At 39.8% G+C, this 20,848-nt stretch overlaps 1 protein-coding gene across 6 annotated transcripts in view; it reads left to right on the top strand.

The window, feature by feature from the left end:
• nbeab (neurobeachin b) overlaps window positions 1-20,848 on the top strand; it is a 221,184-nt gene that overhangs the window by 138,311 nt on the left and 62,025 nt on the right. For 5 of the 6 annotated variants that reach the window (XM_037079753.1, XM_037079762.1, XM_037079745.1 and 2 more), the window contains exons 37-39: window positions 4,970-5,094; window positions 14,073-14,219; window positions 20,232-20,368. In XM_037079753.1, the coding sequence (XP_036935648.1) occupies window positions 4,970-5,094; window positions 14,073-14,219; window positions 20,232-20,368 (409 nt within the window). The remainder of the gene's footprint in view (window positions 1-4,969; window positions 5,095-14,072; window positions 14,220-20,231; window positions 20,369-20,848) is intronic. The other variant, XM_037079726.1, reaches the window with a different exon arrangement.

The raw sequence follows: 20,848 nt of genomic DNA, 5'->3' as shown, positions 1-20,848 counted from the left end.
CACACTCCTTGGTGGATTTTTCTTTTTGCTAAAATTTCCTCAATAATTCAGCAAGTACATTCTCAGTAGGTTAACCATGAACCATCTTTTGTTTATTTTATATTATAATCAAGTTTAATTTCATTTTGAAGGTCAGTGACACGTGCATCTCAAAGTAGTTCCTCATGGACTTTGTAACTCACAGTCAGTGAGCCTGTTCAGACAACTGAAAACGAAAGAAAAGACCACTTGTCCTCATGGTTACTCGAAAAAATTGACGTGTGCTCAGTGTCCCAGTGCGTGTGATAGAAACCAGCCACTGCGCCTTTGAATAGAATTGTCACTGATTACTGGCATTTATTATAATTACCCCCCTACTCATGTCACCAATGGAAGCTTTTAAAAGGAGTATAATGGTGTTTTATTGGATCAGCGTGTCCCTGTCCTTCCTCTTGACTGCTTCACATAAAAAACTCTCCTCTGCTCTGTGCATAAATAGAATAAAGAGGAAATCTTTAACCATGAGATCCTCTTCTGTCTGCATTGCAGCTGTGTACCGTTCTGGTTAAAGTGGCTTGAAAAACATGAAGGTAATTATTACTTTAGACAACAAATCAGTGTAATGTGTAATGGTTTCTTTCTGTGATTTTATCTTAATTGTATGTGAATTTATTTTTCACCACAGAACAACACAATTCAGACCTCAAGCAACCACATTTTAATCTAGAAAACAGCACAGGTTTTTCCTACCAATGGCTCTTGTTTACAGTTTTACTCAAGCACCAATACTACTCTGAAATAAAATATGAGAAGACTAAATAGTGTCTCTGCTCCACTAATATAATAGTAGCAGTAAGAATATATCACCCTCTAATCCAATATGAGCCCTTGTCAGCTGTCAAAAGTGTCTCTCTTTTCTGGAATGATGTTATAGTTACCTATAAAACTGTTATCAATCCTTTTACTTTTATTTTCCTCACCATCTTATTTTGAATTATGCCTGTCAGCTTTCTCCTTCCTTCTACAAACAAAACACATTCCCTGTAGTCTGGGCTGTTAGATCTGGCAACTCAGAGACCTCAACATCGGCTCCTTGAGGAGAGGTGTTCTTTAAATACCTATTTGAGGGAGAAAAGACAATAGTCCTCCTCAAACACATTTATCCTACTGCACTTAGCAAGTCTGAAAGCATCCGTAAATAATGGTGCTCCTGTTTCCTGTAGGTTATCAGTGCTGGAAAATTAGCTTTTAAAATGCGGTTTGAAATCCATTTGGGTGATTGATGGGTGACGGGACTAATAAATTTCGCGAGCTTCTAGGAGGCCGGCTCACAGCCATTCTTTATGGTTGTCATGAAGCCAGACATATTTGATGTGGAAAATAAGGAGGTCTCGAGACAACGCAGCTTAATAAAGAATGCTATTGGATGGACAATTTGTTGTTGTTATAAAAACGATTCAGGCAGCTAGCTTTCTATTAATGATTCTGAAACAGGAATTGTGTTTGATCTGCAGTCTTGAGGGATCAGACATGGTTGTTTTCTGTTGCAGTATACTAAATGGCACAAATGTGTGCATGTGCAAGTACAATTAGCCCTGTCATGATAATTACGTCATCACTTTACTGTATATATCTCATGGACTTTAAATTATGTATGTAGATTACCTTGATCATTTCCCTCCATGTTTAAGGAATGAAGAATGTCACCAACATAAATATTACATAAATATTGTATTTATTGTTTATTTAGTGTTGTTTTATTACCTCAGCCGAGGAGGTTATGTTTTCACCAGTGTCCATTTGATGGTTGGTAGGATTATGCAATACGTATGGAAAGGATTTCCACAAAACTTAGATGGACATTGGGTGTCAATAGACTGTATTAACTTTTGGTGCAGATACGTATTAACGGACGGATCCAGGAATGTTTTCTCACTATCTTTAATATTGTGAGACAAGGTGTTTTTCAATATTTTCATTAATTTTTCAGGGACTATGCATGCATCTTTATGGAAATAATCAGGAGAATTCAGGTGCCTGGTATTAATGTATATGTACAATTTGTTGCAGATCCTAATAAAAATCTAGATCTAGTGCATTTAATATAGGACAGTCTTTTTCAGCTGCTATATGGGAACGTATAGGGATAGAAACCTCCAACTACCTTATGGGATGGTCTACAAAAAACTTGTTCTGTGATTCATTTTATAAATCTGTAAAAAAAGTTCCCTTACTTAAGCTCAATTCCAATATAGCCTAGTATATAGCAACTTCTGGTCAGCCCATAACAACTTGTGGTTGGTTTGGCCTATTTGTAAAACATTGTACTTTGTGTTTATTTTATTTATTTAATACAAAGCAGCAGAAAAAACAACAAGAAAAGAAAAGACACATATTGTGCAGGTGAGATTAAGAACGCCCTTAGGGGCTTATTATAAAAACTCAGTATTATTTATAAACAACTACAAAAGTCGTGTCATGAACAAAAATAAGCGAAGAAGCAACCATAGGATCAAAAAGGAACCATAAAGGAGCCAAAACATAAAACAGCAAATAATTAAAATAAAGTAATATAATGAGGATGTGTGTGTGAGTGCATGTGTATAAATTTGTGTATAGGTGTGCATGTGAGTGTGTGCATACGCGTACCGAAAAACACTTGTGTTGAGTCAACCCTGTAGAAAAGAGAGAGGGGGGGGTTGGTTTAGTGCATAGACACCCAACTGAAGCCCATTGGGACACGTGAGCCCATTTGACAATTTTCCTTATATCCCACTATGTTTTTAAATATGACTGTGCTGTTTGGTGGCTCTGTGCCACCTCGGAAATCCCTTGTGTGAGAGCTCAGTAGCTGCCAGCTGTAGATCCCCATCAGGCCTGTGATCCTCCTGAGCACTTTCTGGACCACCCTCAGAGAGGAGGTTCCTTCAGCACGGCACTTTAGCACAGGCAAATCCGGTCTAGCACTGACCACATGGTCTAGAATATCACAGGTCCTACTCAAACAGCAGAATACCGCATTCAAACTGAAACCATCTGCACAAGATAGAACAAAGGAGACGCACCAAGCTCATAATAATCAGTCATTATTACTTCAGGGTTTGGTATGTTGTAGCCGTGATTGCTGCGAAAGACAAATGAGAATATTTTGTCTTAAACTTAAATTGTACTCAGAGCAGACCAAATAAAAAGCATCAAATGCAGCTAATGCTGTTATAAGGGAATCTTCAAAGTGCCGGATTTATCCCCCACCGGCATCTGCTGTCTGTTTGCACTAAGAATTAGGGGACATAATCTTCAGCAGTAATCGCCCAGTTGCCTACAGTGGATTTACATTTTTCACACTGTGTAATCTTGCATTTACAATATCATTTACGTGGGTTTCTCCTTTCAACCCGCTGACATCTCTCTTTCCCTCAGTTAAGCTTTGAGGGAGATTGACAGGGGACAAGCTCAAGGCGTTCGGTCTTGCTTTGCATACAGCGCCTCGTGATACTTTGTGCATACAATGAGCATGCACACACACACGCACACACTCACGCACTCTCTCAGTTTTGATTGATACTTAACTGAAACTGAGCTCTTGTCGCTGTCAGAGCCCAGCTAAGTCTCCTGAGCCTCTTGATTTCTGACATTTGTAGATATTATATTCATGGAGCACGCAGGCTGTATTCTGTGATGTGATCCCCTGTAACACTTTAATCTGTTTAGACTGCTTCAATTCTGTGGCAGGGAAGGGGGCAGAAACCATACAATGCAAAAAGACGGATGCCTGCCAACTCCTTACTGTATCCTTCATGCATTGAAAAATCTCTACTTGGATTTGGACACATAGGACAAGATCCAAGGTTTCATTTGGGGCTTTGGGTGGATTTTCTAGTATTTTTCCTTTTTTACAACGCAGAGGTAAAGACGACATTTTGGATAAGAGTATAGAGAGTCCTGTTCTACGAGAGGATGTTCTTCATGTTTGTGTAATGAATAGCTATCTGTAAGAGTTAAACTCTCCTATGCACACATGCTGTAGCTGCTGAAGTTAAACAATATGAAATGGTGATCCCATTTTTTTTCACTTTTGACTGAAAATTAAATGAAAACAAACCTTATGCCAGGCAGATGTAATCACATCTTACATTACTGTTAATGCACATCGACTATTTGAATCATCACTGTTTTTAATGTGTTGCCCTTCCCTATAAGATTTTTTGCTGCATTTCCCTCTAAAGGAAACACGAAAGGTTTGAAATAGCTCCAGCTAGTGCGAGGTTGGAATAAGCAGCACTTAGTAACCTAATGCTAGTCCTGGTGCTTAATGGTTTGCATTAGCTGCAAGCAATAAAATTATCCCAGGTCCTCGCTAATGTTGGAATAATCATTTACAAAGATGGTTACCACATGCTGGAACTGTTTTCTTCTTTCTCTCTTTTTTTTTACGGCCCTAATTCGCTGTTATTAATAATGAATAAAAATGCAATTTTCTGTCGGCTGCTCCAGGGCTCTGGGAATCATTTCAATGAATATTTCAGCACATTATTTTAATCATGGCTCCACATATGCGGGGTGGGGGCTTGTTTTATAGGCTCATGCCTCAACCGCCCCAAGACCCCGATCATTAAACCCCACGCTGTCTGCGTTAAGGTTCCTACCTTTGATTTACAAGACTTGTTAAAAAACATTGTAAAAAAGGAGGCAAGCTGTGCCATTTATACTTGTAATTTGATGCTGTATTTGTTAATGGGAGTGCCTGTGATTTATGTGTGCAGCGGCTGCTGCTGCTCCCTGCTGTTCTGATGCTATAGGCCTTAGCAGAGCAAACATTACTATGCCTCTGCAGAGCATGCCACTACTCAGCCTAATAAAACTGCTATCTGTGGCCTGATTTTTCTCCTCAAGATGTTTTCCCCTGATAAGGAAGTGGCTGCTGTAATCAGACCATCGCTGAGGGGTGTGTGCTCTATCTAACCCTCCTGTCCTCTTGTCTCTCTCCTAGTCATTTGCACGACTTCTGGCGTCTGGACTACTGGGAGGATGACCTGCGGCGGAGGCGGAGATTTGTCAGAAACCCATTTGGCTCCACCCACTTAGATGTCACATGCAAGTTGCTGCAGGAATACGGTGAGTTCGTCGTTTCTTTGTGCAATCAGAATGTTTTTTTAATCAGAATTAGAGAGGTTAAAACATAAAATGTAGAATCAATGTTGTCATTAAAGCTTAATAAAAAAAGCATTAAAAGGGCACTAAAGTTAGCTCAGGCTTGTCCACATCATTTAGCATATTGCTGCGAAGAATTTGCGTGTCATTTTTATGGGAAACGTATTTATGAGTCCTGTGAATTGAACATGACACGTCCATTTTACTGCACTTTTTTATTTCCATCACATCACATACTCAGGAACAAATTGGATCACTCGCTTTATTGTTTCTTGTCTTTGCCTGAAACTTTTCTTATTGACCCGGGCAGTCTTGTACTGTTGCCCACCACCTTGTGTCAATTTTGCCTTATGTCATGCAACACCGCCTTTTAAAGGAAGGCAGCTCAGTACTATTAAACACCCTTGGCCCTTCTCTCCCTCCTATAATTGAATAGCAGAGCAAATGTGCTCACGGCACCAGGGTGAAAGTATTGATTCTGAAATTAATGGAGTAAGAGCCTTTTTTATTTTATAGAAAATAGAAAACAGGCAATGCATTATGGTCTGGATTGCCTTTAAAAACGACTGTGGAGTTACAACAACACAGGCATAATGATCACCATGTTCACTGACCTCCTGAAGCCAACCGTTGGCTGAGTTCGGGATGTCATCTGGCTGCTTTCAACTCTGCCATGGCTGCTGTATGAGGATCATGGCAGAACTGGAGACAAACACATGCCAGCTGCTGCCTCGGCTGCAGGTGGTCCATATATAAGGCACACATGAAATAATGGCACCGTCTGCTTTACAGTTTGTTATGGTTCCATTATTCTTAGCCACAAACTAATTTGTGGGCCTTTGGTGATGTGTACAGACTGCGGTGGGGAGGACTAAAGGAAAAAAATGTTGCAACTCTTTAGTAGTAGAGCCCGACTGTTACCGGATTTTTGGGGCCATTGCTGATGTTAGGAAGTAAGAATTTAAAATCAACCTATCGACTGAATACGTAATGGAAGCAGAATGATTTACAGTTTAACAATGAACTTAAGCGTCTAAAACGACACAAGTGTACTTAAATTACCCAAACTTTTATCATCTCTAAAAGAAAAGAGTCTTAGCATCAGTGTAAATCCTGGCTTTGATACTTCAGTATCATCTGCAAAGAAATGGTTTTATGTTGTATCCACAATGCTTACCTGTGAAACAAAGCATCAGTATAAAACTCAAAATACTAATCAAGTAATCCCTGTTTTCACTATCCTGCAAACTCACCTCGCTAAACATGATGATTGTAGGTCAGCCAACATCCCAAAGTGTCAGTATTTGACGAGTCAGGATTGAGACTCAAAAATCAACATTCTTACAAGTAAGCACTTTAACCTGTTCATATGTTTTTTTATTTTTGTTTATTTATTGTTATCATTTTGTGACTTCAGGACCAAATCCACAAATACACTACTTCTAGTGGAGCGTCTGAGTTACTGTATGTAGATGAATAGTGCAACATAAAGCTAATGTATTCTGCTGTTGTGGCTAAACTGTGACCATCCATCACATACTCTGGAAACAAGGAAGCAGCAAGGATTTTAGAGATGCATTCCAAGTCTAGAGACCAGAAGAATTTGATTCAAAGGATAGATTTACTCTCAAAATCTGGAGAGAAGATTATACGAAAGCGCTATTTCTTCCATTTCCGTTGCTCTTTCTGCTAACTTTATCAGTATTGGCCTCTTTATCTACTGCTACTTATCTACTAGTTGCTCAAATTGATGTACGAGTGAACCACTTCCTTTATTGATATATGTAACAGATGTCTTCAAAACAATGCCACTAATACACATCATGTTGTTTAGTCCATCAGATCACTACATAACACTTTCGGGCTATCTGTTTTGTCTCTTTTCTTTGACGTTAATTCCTGGTTGACTGAAGAGTTGTTGAAGTCCTGCTGGCATGTGGTGGTTTTAATGAGTGGAATAATGTATAAACTTGTCAAGTGAAAGGGATCGCCTGCGGTCGGATGGCCTTCTTGCTCTCCTTGAGAGGTGAGCTGCACTTTCAGGCTCTTTCCAGCAGGCTTTGATGTGGCTGCACGGCGGAGGCCAGGTTTTGTTGTGAGTTGAAATGAGAGGGATCTTTTGTTCTTTAGTAGAGCTTCAATAGATTTTTTTTGGCAGTGACAGTTTTTGTTTTAAATGTGCGATGACACCTTTGTGTTTTTTTTTTTTGTTTTTTTTTTTATCATGAATATTCACTTTTAATTAGCATGGTATTAAAGATAGGACCCGTCTTTAGCAGATAACCCTGGCACGGAGGCTCAGAGGTTGGATATCCATTAGTCATAGCATCCAGACTTTGTTTCCTAAATTTGACAGGGAGTCTATAGAACTTTTTAGCGGGTTGCCGACTGCATAGTAGAAAAACAAAGAGGCTTGTCTGAGTTGGCCCTGGAGAGTCATTATGAAAGCTTTAAAATCTGGGACCAGTACGTTGTCCAAATTGAGTACACAGTTTCTGGTTTGACAGCGAGATATGACAATATACTCTACCAGCCACCATCTAGAGTTTGAAGAGGGCAGACTTAACACTGTCGTGCTCACAGTAAATGTCAGTCTTACGAGCTCACTTGGGGGAAATGAAAGTGAGCAGGAGAGTTTATTTTTTACAAAAACACTGCAGTGAGTGAGTGGCCTGCGTCGAATTTGACAGCATCTAAGAATCCCGTAATCGTCTTTTATTTCTCCCTTGTAAGAAATGTTTTTTTTTTCTTTTCTTTTTTTTTTTTTTTTAGAAGTGGGATTATTTTTCTTTATTTGTAGTTTCCAACAGATATTATTTGACCAACGCTCATGGCTTTTTTGAAAGCTGATATTAATATTTTGGACTAAAACTGCCAATAATAATACATCTAAACCCTTTCCTGTGGAAGACATAGTTCAGTGCTTTTGCCAGAATTATCATACGCCAAGATGAAACATACTCAAATTCTCTGAGCATGCAAACGTCAAGGGGAAACTTTTTAAATTGGCACAACGCGTGCATCAGTGTAACCTTTGTAATCACTTTTGTGCAGTGTGTGTGTCTCTGTGTGTGAGGAGTGTGTACATTCATGAACGTGTGTGATGGGAGGTTAAACTCTGCCTTAAACTCTGCCTCGTTGTCTATTAGCAGCATTGACAGCTTAGCCAGCACATTCTGTCTCTGCCCTCTGCCTGTAATAACCTGCCCTGTTACAGCCAGCCACGGCCCAGTATCAGAGTATATTGTTAGGTGATTGGAATTGGGCAAGCATGAAATGGAAGTCACGTTAATATTGATCCAAGTGTTTAACGGGGTGTTTTACCTCCGGGTGTCCTTGCTGTCTCATTTCAGGTGAGCCGCTCCTCTCCGAGCTGATTGCCCCGGGCGGAGATCTTTATAGCTCTTGTACTGCAGCGGAGGCACCAGCCTCATGATGTGATGTTAACCATCTCCAGCTTTATGATCAACAGTATTGCATTGTGACAAATAGCATTAGGGCACTTACTAACATGCAAATCTGAACATTTGAACACAGCCTTGCAGTAAATATGTGATGCATTCAGAAACGCTTCTCTTAAGTACCTAACGTTCAGGTCCAGATGTGGGGATTATGAGACTTTCCTGTTAATGTTATGATTGAGAGAAGATGAGGTTGTTTGTAACCTCTGGAAGCGCAGTAGACACGCACCGCACGTCCCAGGATATTGAATAAAGATCGCCCCAAGAGGAAGCGCCTGCACCGTATAAACTCCCTTACATCAAAGTTATAATGTTTACTTTTACAGTCTCGAAACACATTCTCTGCAAAACGGATGGCTTGCATCACAGGAAGTACGAAGCTGTCATTTGTTCCCCCTCATTTCATCTTTCAGTGCAGAGTAAATAAAAGCGAAGAGACAGAGGGCAGAATTGCCTTGCCCTAGCGGTAATGCAATCCCATGGACTGGACTTTTTCTCTCCATGTGGAATGTGGAGCCCGTGGAGAGGGTGCGTAGGAGGGCAGGATCTGAAACAGATAGAGGCTGGGAAACAGGAGAGATATATTTAAAACATTTTTATAGAGCTCACGTTATATGGGTATTGGAATGACTCCACAAAAAGCTGATGTATATTACAAGATGGTAAATAAGCTGTGGAAATGAGACTCACTACTACTGCACGTTATCTCCAGAGATCTGACAGAGTGAGACATAAAACAGAGTAATTTCTGCAAAAGCTCCGGAGTTTGAGCTCTCTTTCCGAGTCTTTGTTTAGAAAGAGGTCGAGATAGCTGTTTGTCTTTAGCTGTGTCCAAAATGTTGCCTGTCATATCAATCGACAAACATTCGGTGATTCCTACGTTTGGCCTTTTCCAGCATTTTCCAGATCGTGCTTTGCTCATCAAACCGCTTCATGAAAACTTCTCAAAAAGAGCAACCTGGGGTGTTTTGTGTTTTATTTATAGTCTTGTATATTGAATTACCCACAGTATTTGTGAAATCAGCTTTTTTCCCCTCTTGAAAAGAAGTGCCTTTATACTTTAGCTGAACCTTAAGTGAAACATGATGTGGAGGATTTCTTTTCGAGGAGTGCCAGTGAAGTGTTTTAGGCAGGCTGTATAATACATATGAGACTTAGGAAAACTCATGCTCGCCGGCTCTATGAGGCAATAAAAATGAAAGGCCAGTACCACAAAACTCTCCAGAGTTACAGTATATGAAACATGGAACCCTGCAAACATTATTATAGTTAATTCAACTGTCTTTTAACGGCCTTTCAACTCTTATCTATTCCATACAGTAAAACTACTGAGCGCTGAAATATTTCCAAACAGTGAGCCTGAATCTAAGATTATAAAGTTTATTTGAATTGGGCCTTAGCTTGTTCACAAAAGAACACAGTTACTTGATTTCATCACTATGTGGCACTGAGGAAATAGTCCTCATCTCTTTGTCTAAAACGCAAGATATTTCTGCTCCTGCACATTAACTTTATGGAAAACCGTCAGTGTTGGGGTCGTGTTCTACCATCAAAACAACATTTTATCTCCTGAACTGATTTTGCATTAGTTTTCACCAGCGATCCCTCTTTGTGTTGTATCCTGGCTCCAAATCCTGTTTCAACAGGAGTAGTATCACATTAAAGAAATACAGAAGCCATGTCATGGTGTCTATGAAATGGATCATATCACTTATTTTTTTCATCATTTTCAACATCGCATTTTGATTATGAGTTTAGTTTCATGTGGGTAACTGAAGGTGTCTCCAACTCCAGGATAAAGACTTCATTATTAAAGAAATCCAAAATGTCATCCAGCGTTAAGTTTTTGAACATTCTGAGTGAAAATTGTGCAACAAGGCGGTCGGTACATACCCTTGAAGCACCTCAGTACCATGGATCCTTGTTGAACCCCAGTGATGAGGGCTCAGAGACGACCTCCGTTGGTCACAGCTGGCAGGTCTTCATCAGCCTCAACAAAAGCTCTGCAATGCACTTTACTGAGTGTAATTAGTGCACTCTGAAGCAGTTTCAACTCAGTGATTGAACAAGAGGACCCGTGAGACTGGTGATCGGTGGCTTCTCCTGGCACGGCTCCTGAAAGGCCTGAGAGCCAACATGAAATGAAACTGCTGTTTTTTCAGAGATGTTGAGAAGTCAATGGAAGTGGCTTTTGATGGACTGTTCACTTTGTAAGGTTAATTAGATAGATGCTAGTTGGTGTAGAATCATTACAGTGGTGTGGCATAGGCTGCGTTTCTTTTCCTCCCCTTTGTGTAGTGAATAATGTTTGGAAAGATGTGCATATAACGGGATTTGAGTGGAAGATTTGACTCAATTTATTGCTTTGAACTAAAGTATGTATTAGCAGTTGTATTGCTTGATGACATTTTTTTAAAAAAAAATGATTACAGTAGACTGACATAGGATTATTCTGAGGATCAGTTCAGTAATCTGTGGATAATGTAACATCCAAACAATAACCACAGCTGCATTCTGAATAAGCTTCTTGCACCATCAATTCAACTGAACAAAGATTATTTAAATCAATACATCCTCATACCTGAGAAACTAAATAGGTCAGTTGCAAATAACTCCGGGAGGACATTTAGGAATTTTCCAAAAATAACACAGATTACCACATTTAACTTTTGGAGAGTACCAACGACCATTGGGAAATGGTCACAGTTTGGTTAGGCAACTAAACTTGATTTTTAACAGTAGTAATGTAAACGTTAGTTTAAATACATTAGGTAATTTGAAGACCTCACCAATGACTTTTGGTTTTGCACAAGACACAAACGGTGGTCTCCTGAGTGAGTCCTTCACCCAGTGTCACCCATATTCCTGCTTAGCTCCCTCATGAGTCCTACAGCCACTAGAATCGACCTCCAACATAAACATAAATATGAGTTGTACTGAGCTGCTTGCACAGATGACCTAGACAGCTTTTTTTCTGTTGGGCTGGTTTAAATCCTTCATTGCTTGCATAGGCAAATAGTATCTACCCTAGCCTTCACTTGTCTCATGTTGCTCTTCATTTTAGGTCATTAATACGAGTGATATCAGATATCCAAAGGGTCCTCTCTTTGTTTCACCATTTAGTGGTCAAGGATGAACACCTGAAAATGTTTCTAATGAGTCTTCCTCGACACCACTGCACAGCAGATCCTTTGATAGAGACAAATGGTGACCCCTTTCACAGCCGCACTTTTAGTATGAGAATGTCTCTGAACTGGCTATCACTCATGAGACGATCACTTTTCATATCAGCACATTTTCTCCTTCATGTCATAGCTCTTCATTTCTTGTTATTTATAACCATATTACTACTTCTGTGAGAATTGCATTGTGGGTAAAGCTGACCCCCCCCCCCTCCCCCACAACAGTTGAAGTTGCTCATTCGCGTGTGGAAATCAGTATGGTTTATTTGGTCTACTCAACCCCGTACAGATTTGCCAATCAGAACATCAGCCTGTCTGCTGAGCGTTCCCTCATTTACTTGGAACATAATGATGGTTTACAGAATTACAGTTTTAAGTTTCACTCATTCTGCTTTGATCTCTGACCGCTGGCTGGCTTTTGCCTTTAACATTACACAGAATTCATTTCCGAAAGGCACAGACTTCTTCCCTCCCTCGGATGAAAGCACACCAGATATGAGACAGAGCAGGAAGCAGACTTTTTTCTCAGTAGCAGTGTTGACAACAGTCAAATGTGACCTCTTCAAGACAAGGTACATGTTCCTCAGGGTAGGGAGAGGCGAATTAAGAACCGTGCTGAAAGGAAACATGTCAGACGGGTGTCAGCCACCTCCAATTACTTGATATGTGTTCTTCCTTTCACACACGCAAGTTTTTCCTACATCGGACTTCAGAAAGACAAATTCATATAAGCGTTCTGAACAGCCGTGTGGCAGGCACATGTTGGAGATGGGCTGATTTAAGCTGATAAATGTGTCGTGAGACCTCTTTGTTTTGCAGGATGTATGAACAGATCTTGTTCAATGAGAGTGCTCCACTATAGCCATATGATGAAACCCTGGTGTAAGCAGCCCTCCTAATTGTGCTGTCTGTTCAGTCTCACTCTTGTCAAGCCTCCAAACGCTGCAAATGATATCGCTAATCGAGTATGAGCTCGAGAAGTATCCCCCTACTCAACTGCTGGTCTTTCAAGATAAAGATAGTGTTTCATTGTTGACCTTGTCTAAATAAAAATAAATAAATAAAAAGCAAAAACACCTCTGATGTTCAACCATGTGAAATGTATTCACTGAACAAATGTGTACCCTGACATTCTTTTATATGCTGTGGCAAGTACATTAGTGAGCATCTCATGTCAGGTTCATCCCACATCTAGTGAGTATTTCCTGCAGAGATTCTCCATGGTTTGTTTCTTTTTATGTATCTCACTAGATGTCATACATGTTAATAGTCTTGATTAATCTTGTTAATCTTGTTAATAAACTCGACTAGGATAAACACATGAAGCTGTTACTCTGGTTATATGAAGTGTGGTTATGATAACTGGTTTTGCCCGTTATTTTGAGGTTACGATATGTAAATGTTTGCTGTGTGACATGAGTAATACTTTTTTTTCCCCTACTGTAAAAATTTAAATCTGTGTAAATCACCAGTCTTTGTGTGAGTGTGTATATGATATTAGATTATATGCTAAATGTATTACTAAAATCTAGTACGGATAGACAGACTATCTGATCAGATGCTCAGCATTTTTCCAGTTGCTGATAAAACAAAAATATGCAGTTTTGGCTCTGATGCAGTTGCTTCTTACTGTCTGTAATCTCCACTCTGTAGTCTCACTCTGTGGTCCCAGCCACACCACTATCTGACTGGCTACTCATCACGAGCAATGGCCTATCAACACTGAATAATCGATAACCTGCAAAATAACTAGTAACTAAAATTACAAAATACATGTAGTGAAGTTACAATGGTACAGTACAATTCCTTTAAAATGTAGTAGAGTGGAAGCGTAAAGTAGCAGAAAATGAAAATACGAAAGTAATGTACAAGTTCTTTAAAACTGTACTTCATGTACTGTACACTAAATGGTACTTACTTACAAACCATCACTGGTAATTTAAAATTTTGAAGAAAAGAGTCTCATTTTTACCACAAATATATAATGGTTCCAAATAGCGGTTATCTGTCCAGTGTAAATATGTTCGTCGATCCTTAAAATGTACTTTATCTTGTAAATCTAACAGCCTTTTCTCAGTCAGTGAATTCAACATCTCAACCTTTTCATACTGTGTTCACAAATATATAAGCAGAAACTACAGTAGTTAGTTTCAAAATAGGAAAGGTTGGACCCTGCCAAGGACTAGACGGTAGCCAGCTGTTTCTGTCTGTTTAAACGTAGTGATGTATAAATCTGAGCTTTAGAGGTCAGAGTACAATATTTTAGTGGTTTCTCTTCCCCCCGTATGTCTTTTGACAGGTACAGAGGAGGACGAGGTGGTCAAGTCTAAGAAGGTCTTCCGCAGCCAAACTGTGGCCAGCCAGAACCCCGAGACAGAGTTGCTGCTGGACGGAGACGATGATGCCGTCAGCCTGCTGCAGGAGAAGGAGATGGACAACCTGGGTGGTAAGTCAGCACACCGGCACCTCCATTAACCCCAAGTCAACATCACTTCTGCTGGAGCATCAGTGCTTGTCTTTTATCCGTGTGCTTGCTAATAGCTGGCATAGTTACAGTGTGCATGATTAATACCAGTGCATCCAATTAACTATTTAGATCAATGCAGTGGCTTTTGATATTCATTATGCTGCACTGGAAACAGAAATGCTGTAAGGGCAGACTTTCAGATGTTTAGCATTAGTATTAATAGTATTGAAATCTATTTATCTAATGCATTTTAAGTTTACAGGTTGTTTTCTGCAGCTGTGAGGTCAAATACTCCTTATGTTTGACAGCTACACGTTGTTTTGGTCTGATAAGTGTCCTTCTCTGTTTTGTTTTGCATCTTGTCAGCAAAGTTCCTTCCGCGCGTGTTTATCTCCAGAGGCAAGTCTTCTAAAGTTAAACTAACACCGGAACGATGATCAGTCCAGATATGTCACAACTCATATTCAGGATTCCTCAAGCAATCACTGATTCAAGTTGATAAGAACCACATGAACTTCACCATGGCCTTATTTAACCTGTCATCTGATTAAATGATCTCCCCTCAAAATCTGTTTGTTTAACCTGAGACTGAACATCATATTTAGTTGATGTTATTAAGCTTCAACATAAGCTTGTTTAAATGATATTATTTAATTATTATTTCTACTGTCCCATGGCTAATATATTGGTCGTCAGACTTTAATAAGGCCATTGTAAAGTTTCTACAAATCTGAGCTAAGATATCTGATAACAGTTATTCCTCTTACTAAACATCCTGTGTGAAAATCTTTTATCACTCTGAAAACAAAACCTTGCATAAAAATAACACGAACATAATCAAACGTGCATATCTATCTAACAAATGATTTGATAGTTAGATATTGTTTTTTTTTGTTAATCAGCGCTGGAGAAATGTACATTTCCAGGAAATATAAATCATTCCATAGGAAATCTTAAATTATAGTAATTATCTGTCCTCATTCCAAATGAAAAAAAAAGAAAAGTGAACTGAACCTTGCCAAGAAAAATGCATATAAAGTGTATTAACTGTGTGGGTGGGAGTTAATAAGGGAGAGCACACAACAACTTAATTATGCTGCAGTCAAACTAACCCCTATTCTCTCCACAGTGAACAATCATTAAGAGATTAAGTGGCCCTTAACAGCTGAGCAAAGAAAATTAAATCTTAATCTTTGATTTATTTTACCCATGTGATTAAAAAGAAAAAAAAATTAACCCACCTTTAATACTTTGTCTGACGTAATTCAGTCAATACTGCAACCTGCTGCCGAGGCGCTGGTTGCCCAATGGTTGTATAATATAACCGGCACCACACTCTGTGTGTGTGAGAGCCAAACAATCAAGCCAGACCTCGTAGCTGCATTTCAAGTAACTGCCACGGCTTTAAAAGGTAAGTTATCCAGAGTTCACTTGAGTTTTGAGTGCAGATCAAGAATGCTGCTCCATTTACTCGTCAATGAAGCCCAATCTTCACCTCACACCTTGTGGAAATCATTTAAATAAGCAGAGTCTGTCAGTGGTTTGTTTATATGATACAGGCTTTTATGTAGAATAAAACTAATAGTCAGCACTGGCAGCCATCTCCAGTTATACTTCTGTGAAAAGGATAATAAAGCAGTGTCAAAGTTTCCCCTCTAATGGTGAGAAGTCTGGGCCGTGTTGTTTTACTTTGGATTAGTGGCTCGTTTGGACAATTTAAAGTTGAAATTAACTGAAAATGCCTTTTTAACCCTTTTTAGAGGGTTACTCTATTCAACTACATATGTCAAATGAAAATCCATTTCTTTGTATTCTTGTATCAAAATCCAATCAGGATACATTCTGTAAAACAAAACTACTATATGTGCGTACACAGGCTTGATCCGAGATTCATTCATGTTGGTGTGTCTTCTCTGTGTTTGTTATGAAACGCCCACTTTCAAATCAAACTCAAATCAAATTCCTCCCAACGTTAAGTCCCGCCCGCGTATCCTGTTTCACTCAGATAAATACCATGATACAAAAGACACACATCCTCAAAATGCAATTTATTCTAGACTTTTAAGGAGCACTCACTGCTCCAATACTGTACATCAATTGTGAGCCCTTAGGCTGTCATGTTGTGCATTGGAAATATAGTTTAAATGATGTATAATCTTAGAAATGTTCCTGTTTTCATAGAATTTATGAGTTCTTGCTTGATCGTCTGCACAAATTACACAAAAGGCGAAAAGAAAAGAGTGTTCTCTTTTTTTTAAGGGATTTTCAATAATAATCTAACGCTGTGGTCCTGTGAGTTGAGGAGTTGGGTGCTTTTAATCTTGTTTGTTGACATCTGTGATGTTGCCAAAATGTCTTCACTAAATCTGGGCTGCCTCTCAAACCCACATTAACACTAACAAATATGAATGCATGTAGCTAATGGAGTAATTCCAGGTATCGTATTTAAAAAGATGCCCTACGACTCTAGATTCCCACACACTTAAATAATGGCGTGAGGTTCATAGCCCCGTATACATTATCTAGTTATCCTGGCTTAGTATATGAGGCTCAGGCTGAACCAGGGCACTGCTGAGTAGTGAAATCCTCTCGGAGATCCCACAGATGAATCTCAGAGGAGGAGGCTAACCCCTCCTCTTTGTCCCAGAGCCAGCAGGCAGCCAAACACTCCATGTCTGTCAGATGAACCCTGCACTGGCCAATCAAAAGAGCAAGGCTGGAGCTGGAATATAATAGGAATGTATTCTTCCAAGAGAACTAATAAATGACCTTGTTCAAAACCAAAATTTACTATTTCTGATACATTAATGATGTGTGAGCTTGTTTGCCGTAAAAATCCAACTTTGAAGAATACGAGCTGGGATTTATGGATATTTTTAAATCAAAATTGAGTTCATGTTTTTTACCAGTAGGGGAGCTCCCTCACTCACAACATTTGGGTAATGTTTTTACCAGAATGCCCTGTCTGTGTTTGGCCTGTATCTAATCTCAGGCATGAACAGCCTTAATGAGAGATCTGGGACTAGGTCTTTGTCAACAACAGTGCTCCTCCTGCCAGCCGTTGGGTCAGTGCCTGCTGCTGCTGCTCCTGCTGCTGCTGCCAAATGGGCGGTGCCTGCACTCAAGGGCCCAAGCAGTGGTGGTTACTGAACCTATGATTAGTTTTGCTCCCCCACAAACATAGAAAATACTGTCTGCGCTCACACTGGCATTAAGTGAACCTTTTTTGTGTGCACATATTGTAATTGAAATCAGATAAAATAGAAACTGAAGATGAGCATGTGAGAGGGAAGAAGAGGAGCCTCACAATGCATTTCTTGTGTCAAGGAGGAGTCTGTCGATTCAACTGTCCTGCTGTCATATACCGGAACTGTGTTAGCATGTGCCCCGAAGTGTGGTTTAGCGGCCACAACCATTTTGTTCTGCCTTAATTTAGTCTTTCTGTATCCATTTTAGTCGTCATTCACAATACAGTTCCCTTGAATGGGTTCATGTTTATAAAAGAATAAAACCCACAGAACATTTGTGAATGCGAATCTCAGAAAAAAAAGAGAAAGACGGAATGTTATTATTCTTTATGCATGATCAAGTTCCCCGAGTTTCTTTTCTTTTTTTTTTTTGTTAATTTAAAATTCAAAGTTCTACCATTCCTTTCCTAATATAAACAGAATACGTGGAACATCAAAAAGAAAATACACAAACACTCGAAAACTGATTTATTTATCTTAAATATTTAAATGTTCCTGCTTATTTTAAATTAATCGTTGTATGCTGCAGCCTCATTAAATAGTACGCAATGCAGTATATATTTCTTCAGGCTTTTACATGTAAATGTTTTATGTTGAAAGATGAATGCAAGCTTTGAAATCAATGGAAAAAATGGTCACTGCTCCCAGTGCAGCAACTCGAATGAGCAATCAGCATGCAGCGGGTTGTAATGACTGCAGCCGTGCATGTGTACATGTGCACTATAAGTCACCATGTGCGTGTTTGCAAGTGACTGGTTGTGCTCAGGTGTGCAAGTAACCCACTTCCACTTGTATTTCTCTCATAATGTTCAAAATAAAAGCACTCGGCCCATCAGACATACAGTCCAGCGGATGGATTGTGGATAATAATAATAAGCCCATCTTCTCAACACTTCTCCCAAACTCCCTCCACAACCAAATGAGACTTTTCATCACTTCATTAAATTGGCCTGTCATTCGGCAAATATTTGCATTTTCATTAAAGGAAAAGCCCCAACAGCCGGATATTTTCCGAGCTTTAGCGTATACACACCACTCATCCCATGTAACTTGCCCTTAATTTCATTATTCTCCTGTAAACATTTTAATGCCATATAGCCTAATTATGGAAGGATCCCTGAGGGGATTACCGCCTAATCCTCTTCCTCCCCATGAGCAATGGATGCTGTGGCTTAATGCTTCAGGCATTGTGTCTTCTCTCTCTGGGTAGCCCTTTAGGGCCGAAAACACAATACAGCAGCCCTAAAAGTGTTATTTTTAGTAGGAGGTGAATGGGCCTGTAGTGAACATTAAGACAATCTGCTTTTTATTGTAGCCGAAACAATTTATGGTACACAGAGGGTCAACTGGCAATAATAAAAATAGTAATAAAAATGATAATGATACTAAGTTAAAATAGAAACTTTCACTTTTTTATGTTATATATATATATATATATTTTTTTTTTTTACTTTTTTAAAAAATTCTATCTTTTTTATAAAGTTATCTAAAATGCAATCAAACAGGCTGCAGGTCAGTCAGCAAGTATTTACTGTTCATATAAAGCTTGTAAGCAACGTGTAGCGCCCGGGCTGATAGCATCAGCAGATAGGATCACCGTTAATGGACCCGAGCAACGCTGAGAAGAAGAAGAAGGGGGAAAAAAAGGAAAACAGGGAGGGAGGTTTGACTGTGCAGCCTGCAAGAGCGATGAAGGGGCGCTCTGGGAGTTGAGACCGAAATCCACTTGTATTCCTGTAACACTATCGGCCATAATTGGCTGAGGAACGCAGATTAAGATTGATGAGACATTAAAGTGGCTCTTTGGAGTTTAAGGGATCGATAAATATCCTGATTTCGAGAGCTTTTCGTTTGAGAGCAGACAAATCACTGTAACGGTGCTCTACAGCGACACACTGATCTGAGAACATGGAGGATGAGGCAGAGAGGGGGGAGGAGGAGGAGGAGGAGGCTGAAATAAAGATGTGATCACTATCAGCTGGCAGGGTCACAAACCCACCTCAAAATTGTGGACATTTTTTTTAGGACTTGAGAACAGGCCTGTAGTTTTATTGTGGTCCGACATGTCTTAATGTACAGAGAGGGCAGGAGGGTGTGCTGGAGGATACAGGAGCAGCTTTTTAAATTCGTGCACGGCTTCCTCTCATAGGTCGATGCCCCCTTTTAAAACCAACCCTGAATATCAATGATGCAAATTAAAATGTTTCACCTCCGCTTCATTCCTACATTCAGCCTCCTGAAAACATGCTCCCCTGTCGTTATGATCCGGTCATATCATAAAGCCTTTTATTACGATTTGCATTGTTATTGTTGTTTATCAGTGCATCTGGTTTACAAACAGGTAAAAATACACTTCTATGCGTTTGTAAGCCTGATAAATCATCTGTGTTACGCGCATATATTGCTGGAAATGTGCACTTGAAATACGAAAAAAGGCGTTCAGGCGGCTTTGTTTCGTGGAGCGATAAATAATAAAGGATAAAATAAAATGGGAGACTTTCACGGGGCTGTCACCGTGCATAGTGTTTGACCGAACTGCAGTAATTAATCTAAAAAATATAACTTTTTTTTTTTTTTTAAGCGCAGGGTTTAGACGCATTGGTGCAACCAGGCCGCCGCCTGTCTCCCAAGTCCTGTACACACTGGACCTCAGCCTCGCTTTATTTTGTGCACAAGAATCATCTTTATGTTTTCCTCCTTGTTACTGATGGTGCACACGGCTGCCCTCCTCTGCACTCTGCAGGCCCAGTGGTCCTGAGCAGCCCGGCCCAGCTCGTTGCCCCCGTCCTGGTGGCCCGGGGGACTCTGTCCATCACCACCACTGAAATCTACTTCGAGGTGGACGAGGATGACCCTGCCTTCAAAAGGGTCAACCCGAAGGTAAGTAACCTGCGAGCAAGTGTGCAGCCCAAGTTTAAAGCAGGCACTTTGACTTGAGCATGTTTTTTTTCTCCTTTTGTTTCTATCCTCCCCCTTCTCGCTGGAAATGGCCGACAGGTATTAAAACATTCAGTATATTGTAAAGAAAGAGCGGGTTGGCGCAGATGTTTTCTCAGAGCTGCGCTGCTGCGTGTCGCTTCTTCTTTTTGTATTTTATGACGACATTTTGTGCGTTTCGCGCGAATCACGGTTCATTTTAGTTTCGTGTGTTTCAATTTTATGCATTTAAAATAAATAATCAGATAATGATAATTGAGGCCTGCTCGTCATAACTCAAACAGTGGAGACATTTTTTCAACCAAATTATGCCAAGTGAGCTGGTTATCTAATGTTTTAAAGAAATTACACGCAGATTTCTGGCACAGCTGGTTGTGGTTTAAAGAAAAAATACAAGCTGGTGCAAAGGTTACAGATCTGTTC

The sequence above is a fragment of the Acanthopagrus latus genome, chromosome 2, assembly GCF_904848185.1.
Source record: "Acanthopagrus latus isolate v.2019 chromosome 2, fAcaLat1.1, whole genome shotgun sequence".
NCBI classification, from domain to species: Eukaryota; Metazoa; Chordata; class Actinopteri; order Spariformes; family Sparidae; genus Acanthopagrus; species Acanthopagrus latus.
Note: the sequence above shows the minus strand (reverse complement) of the source record. Positions and strands in the feature narration are given on the sequence as shown.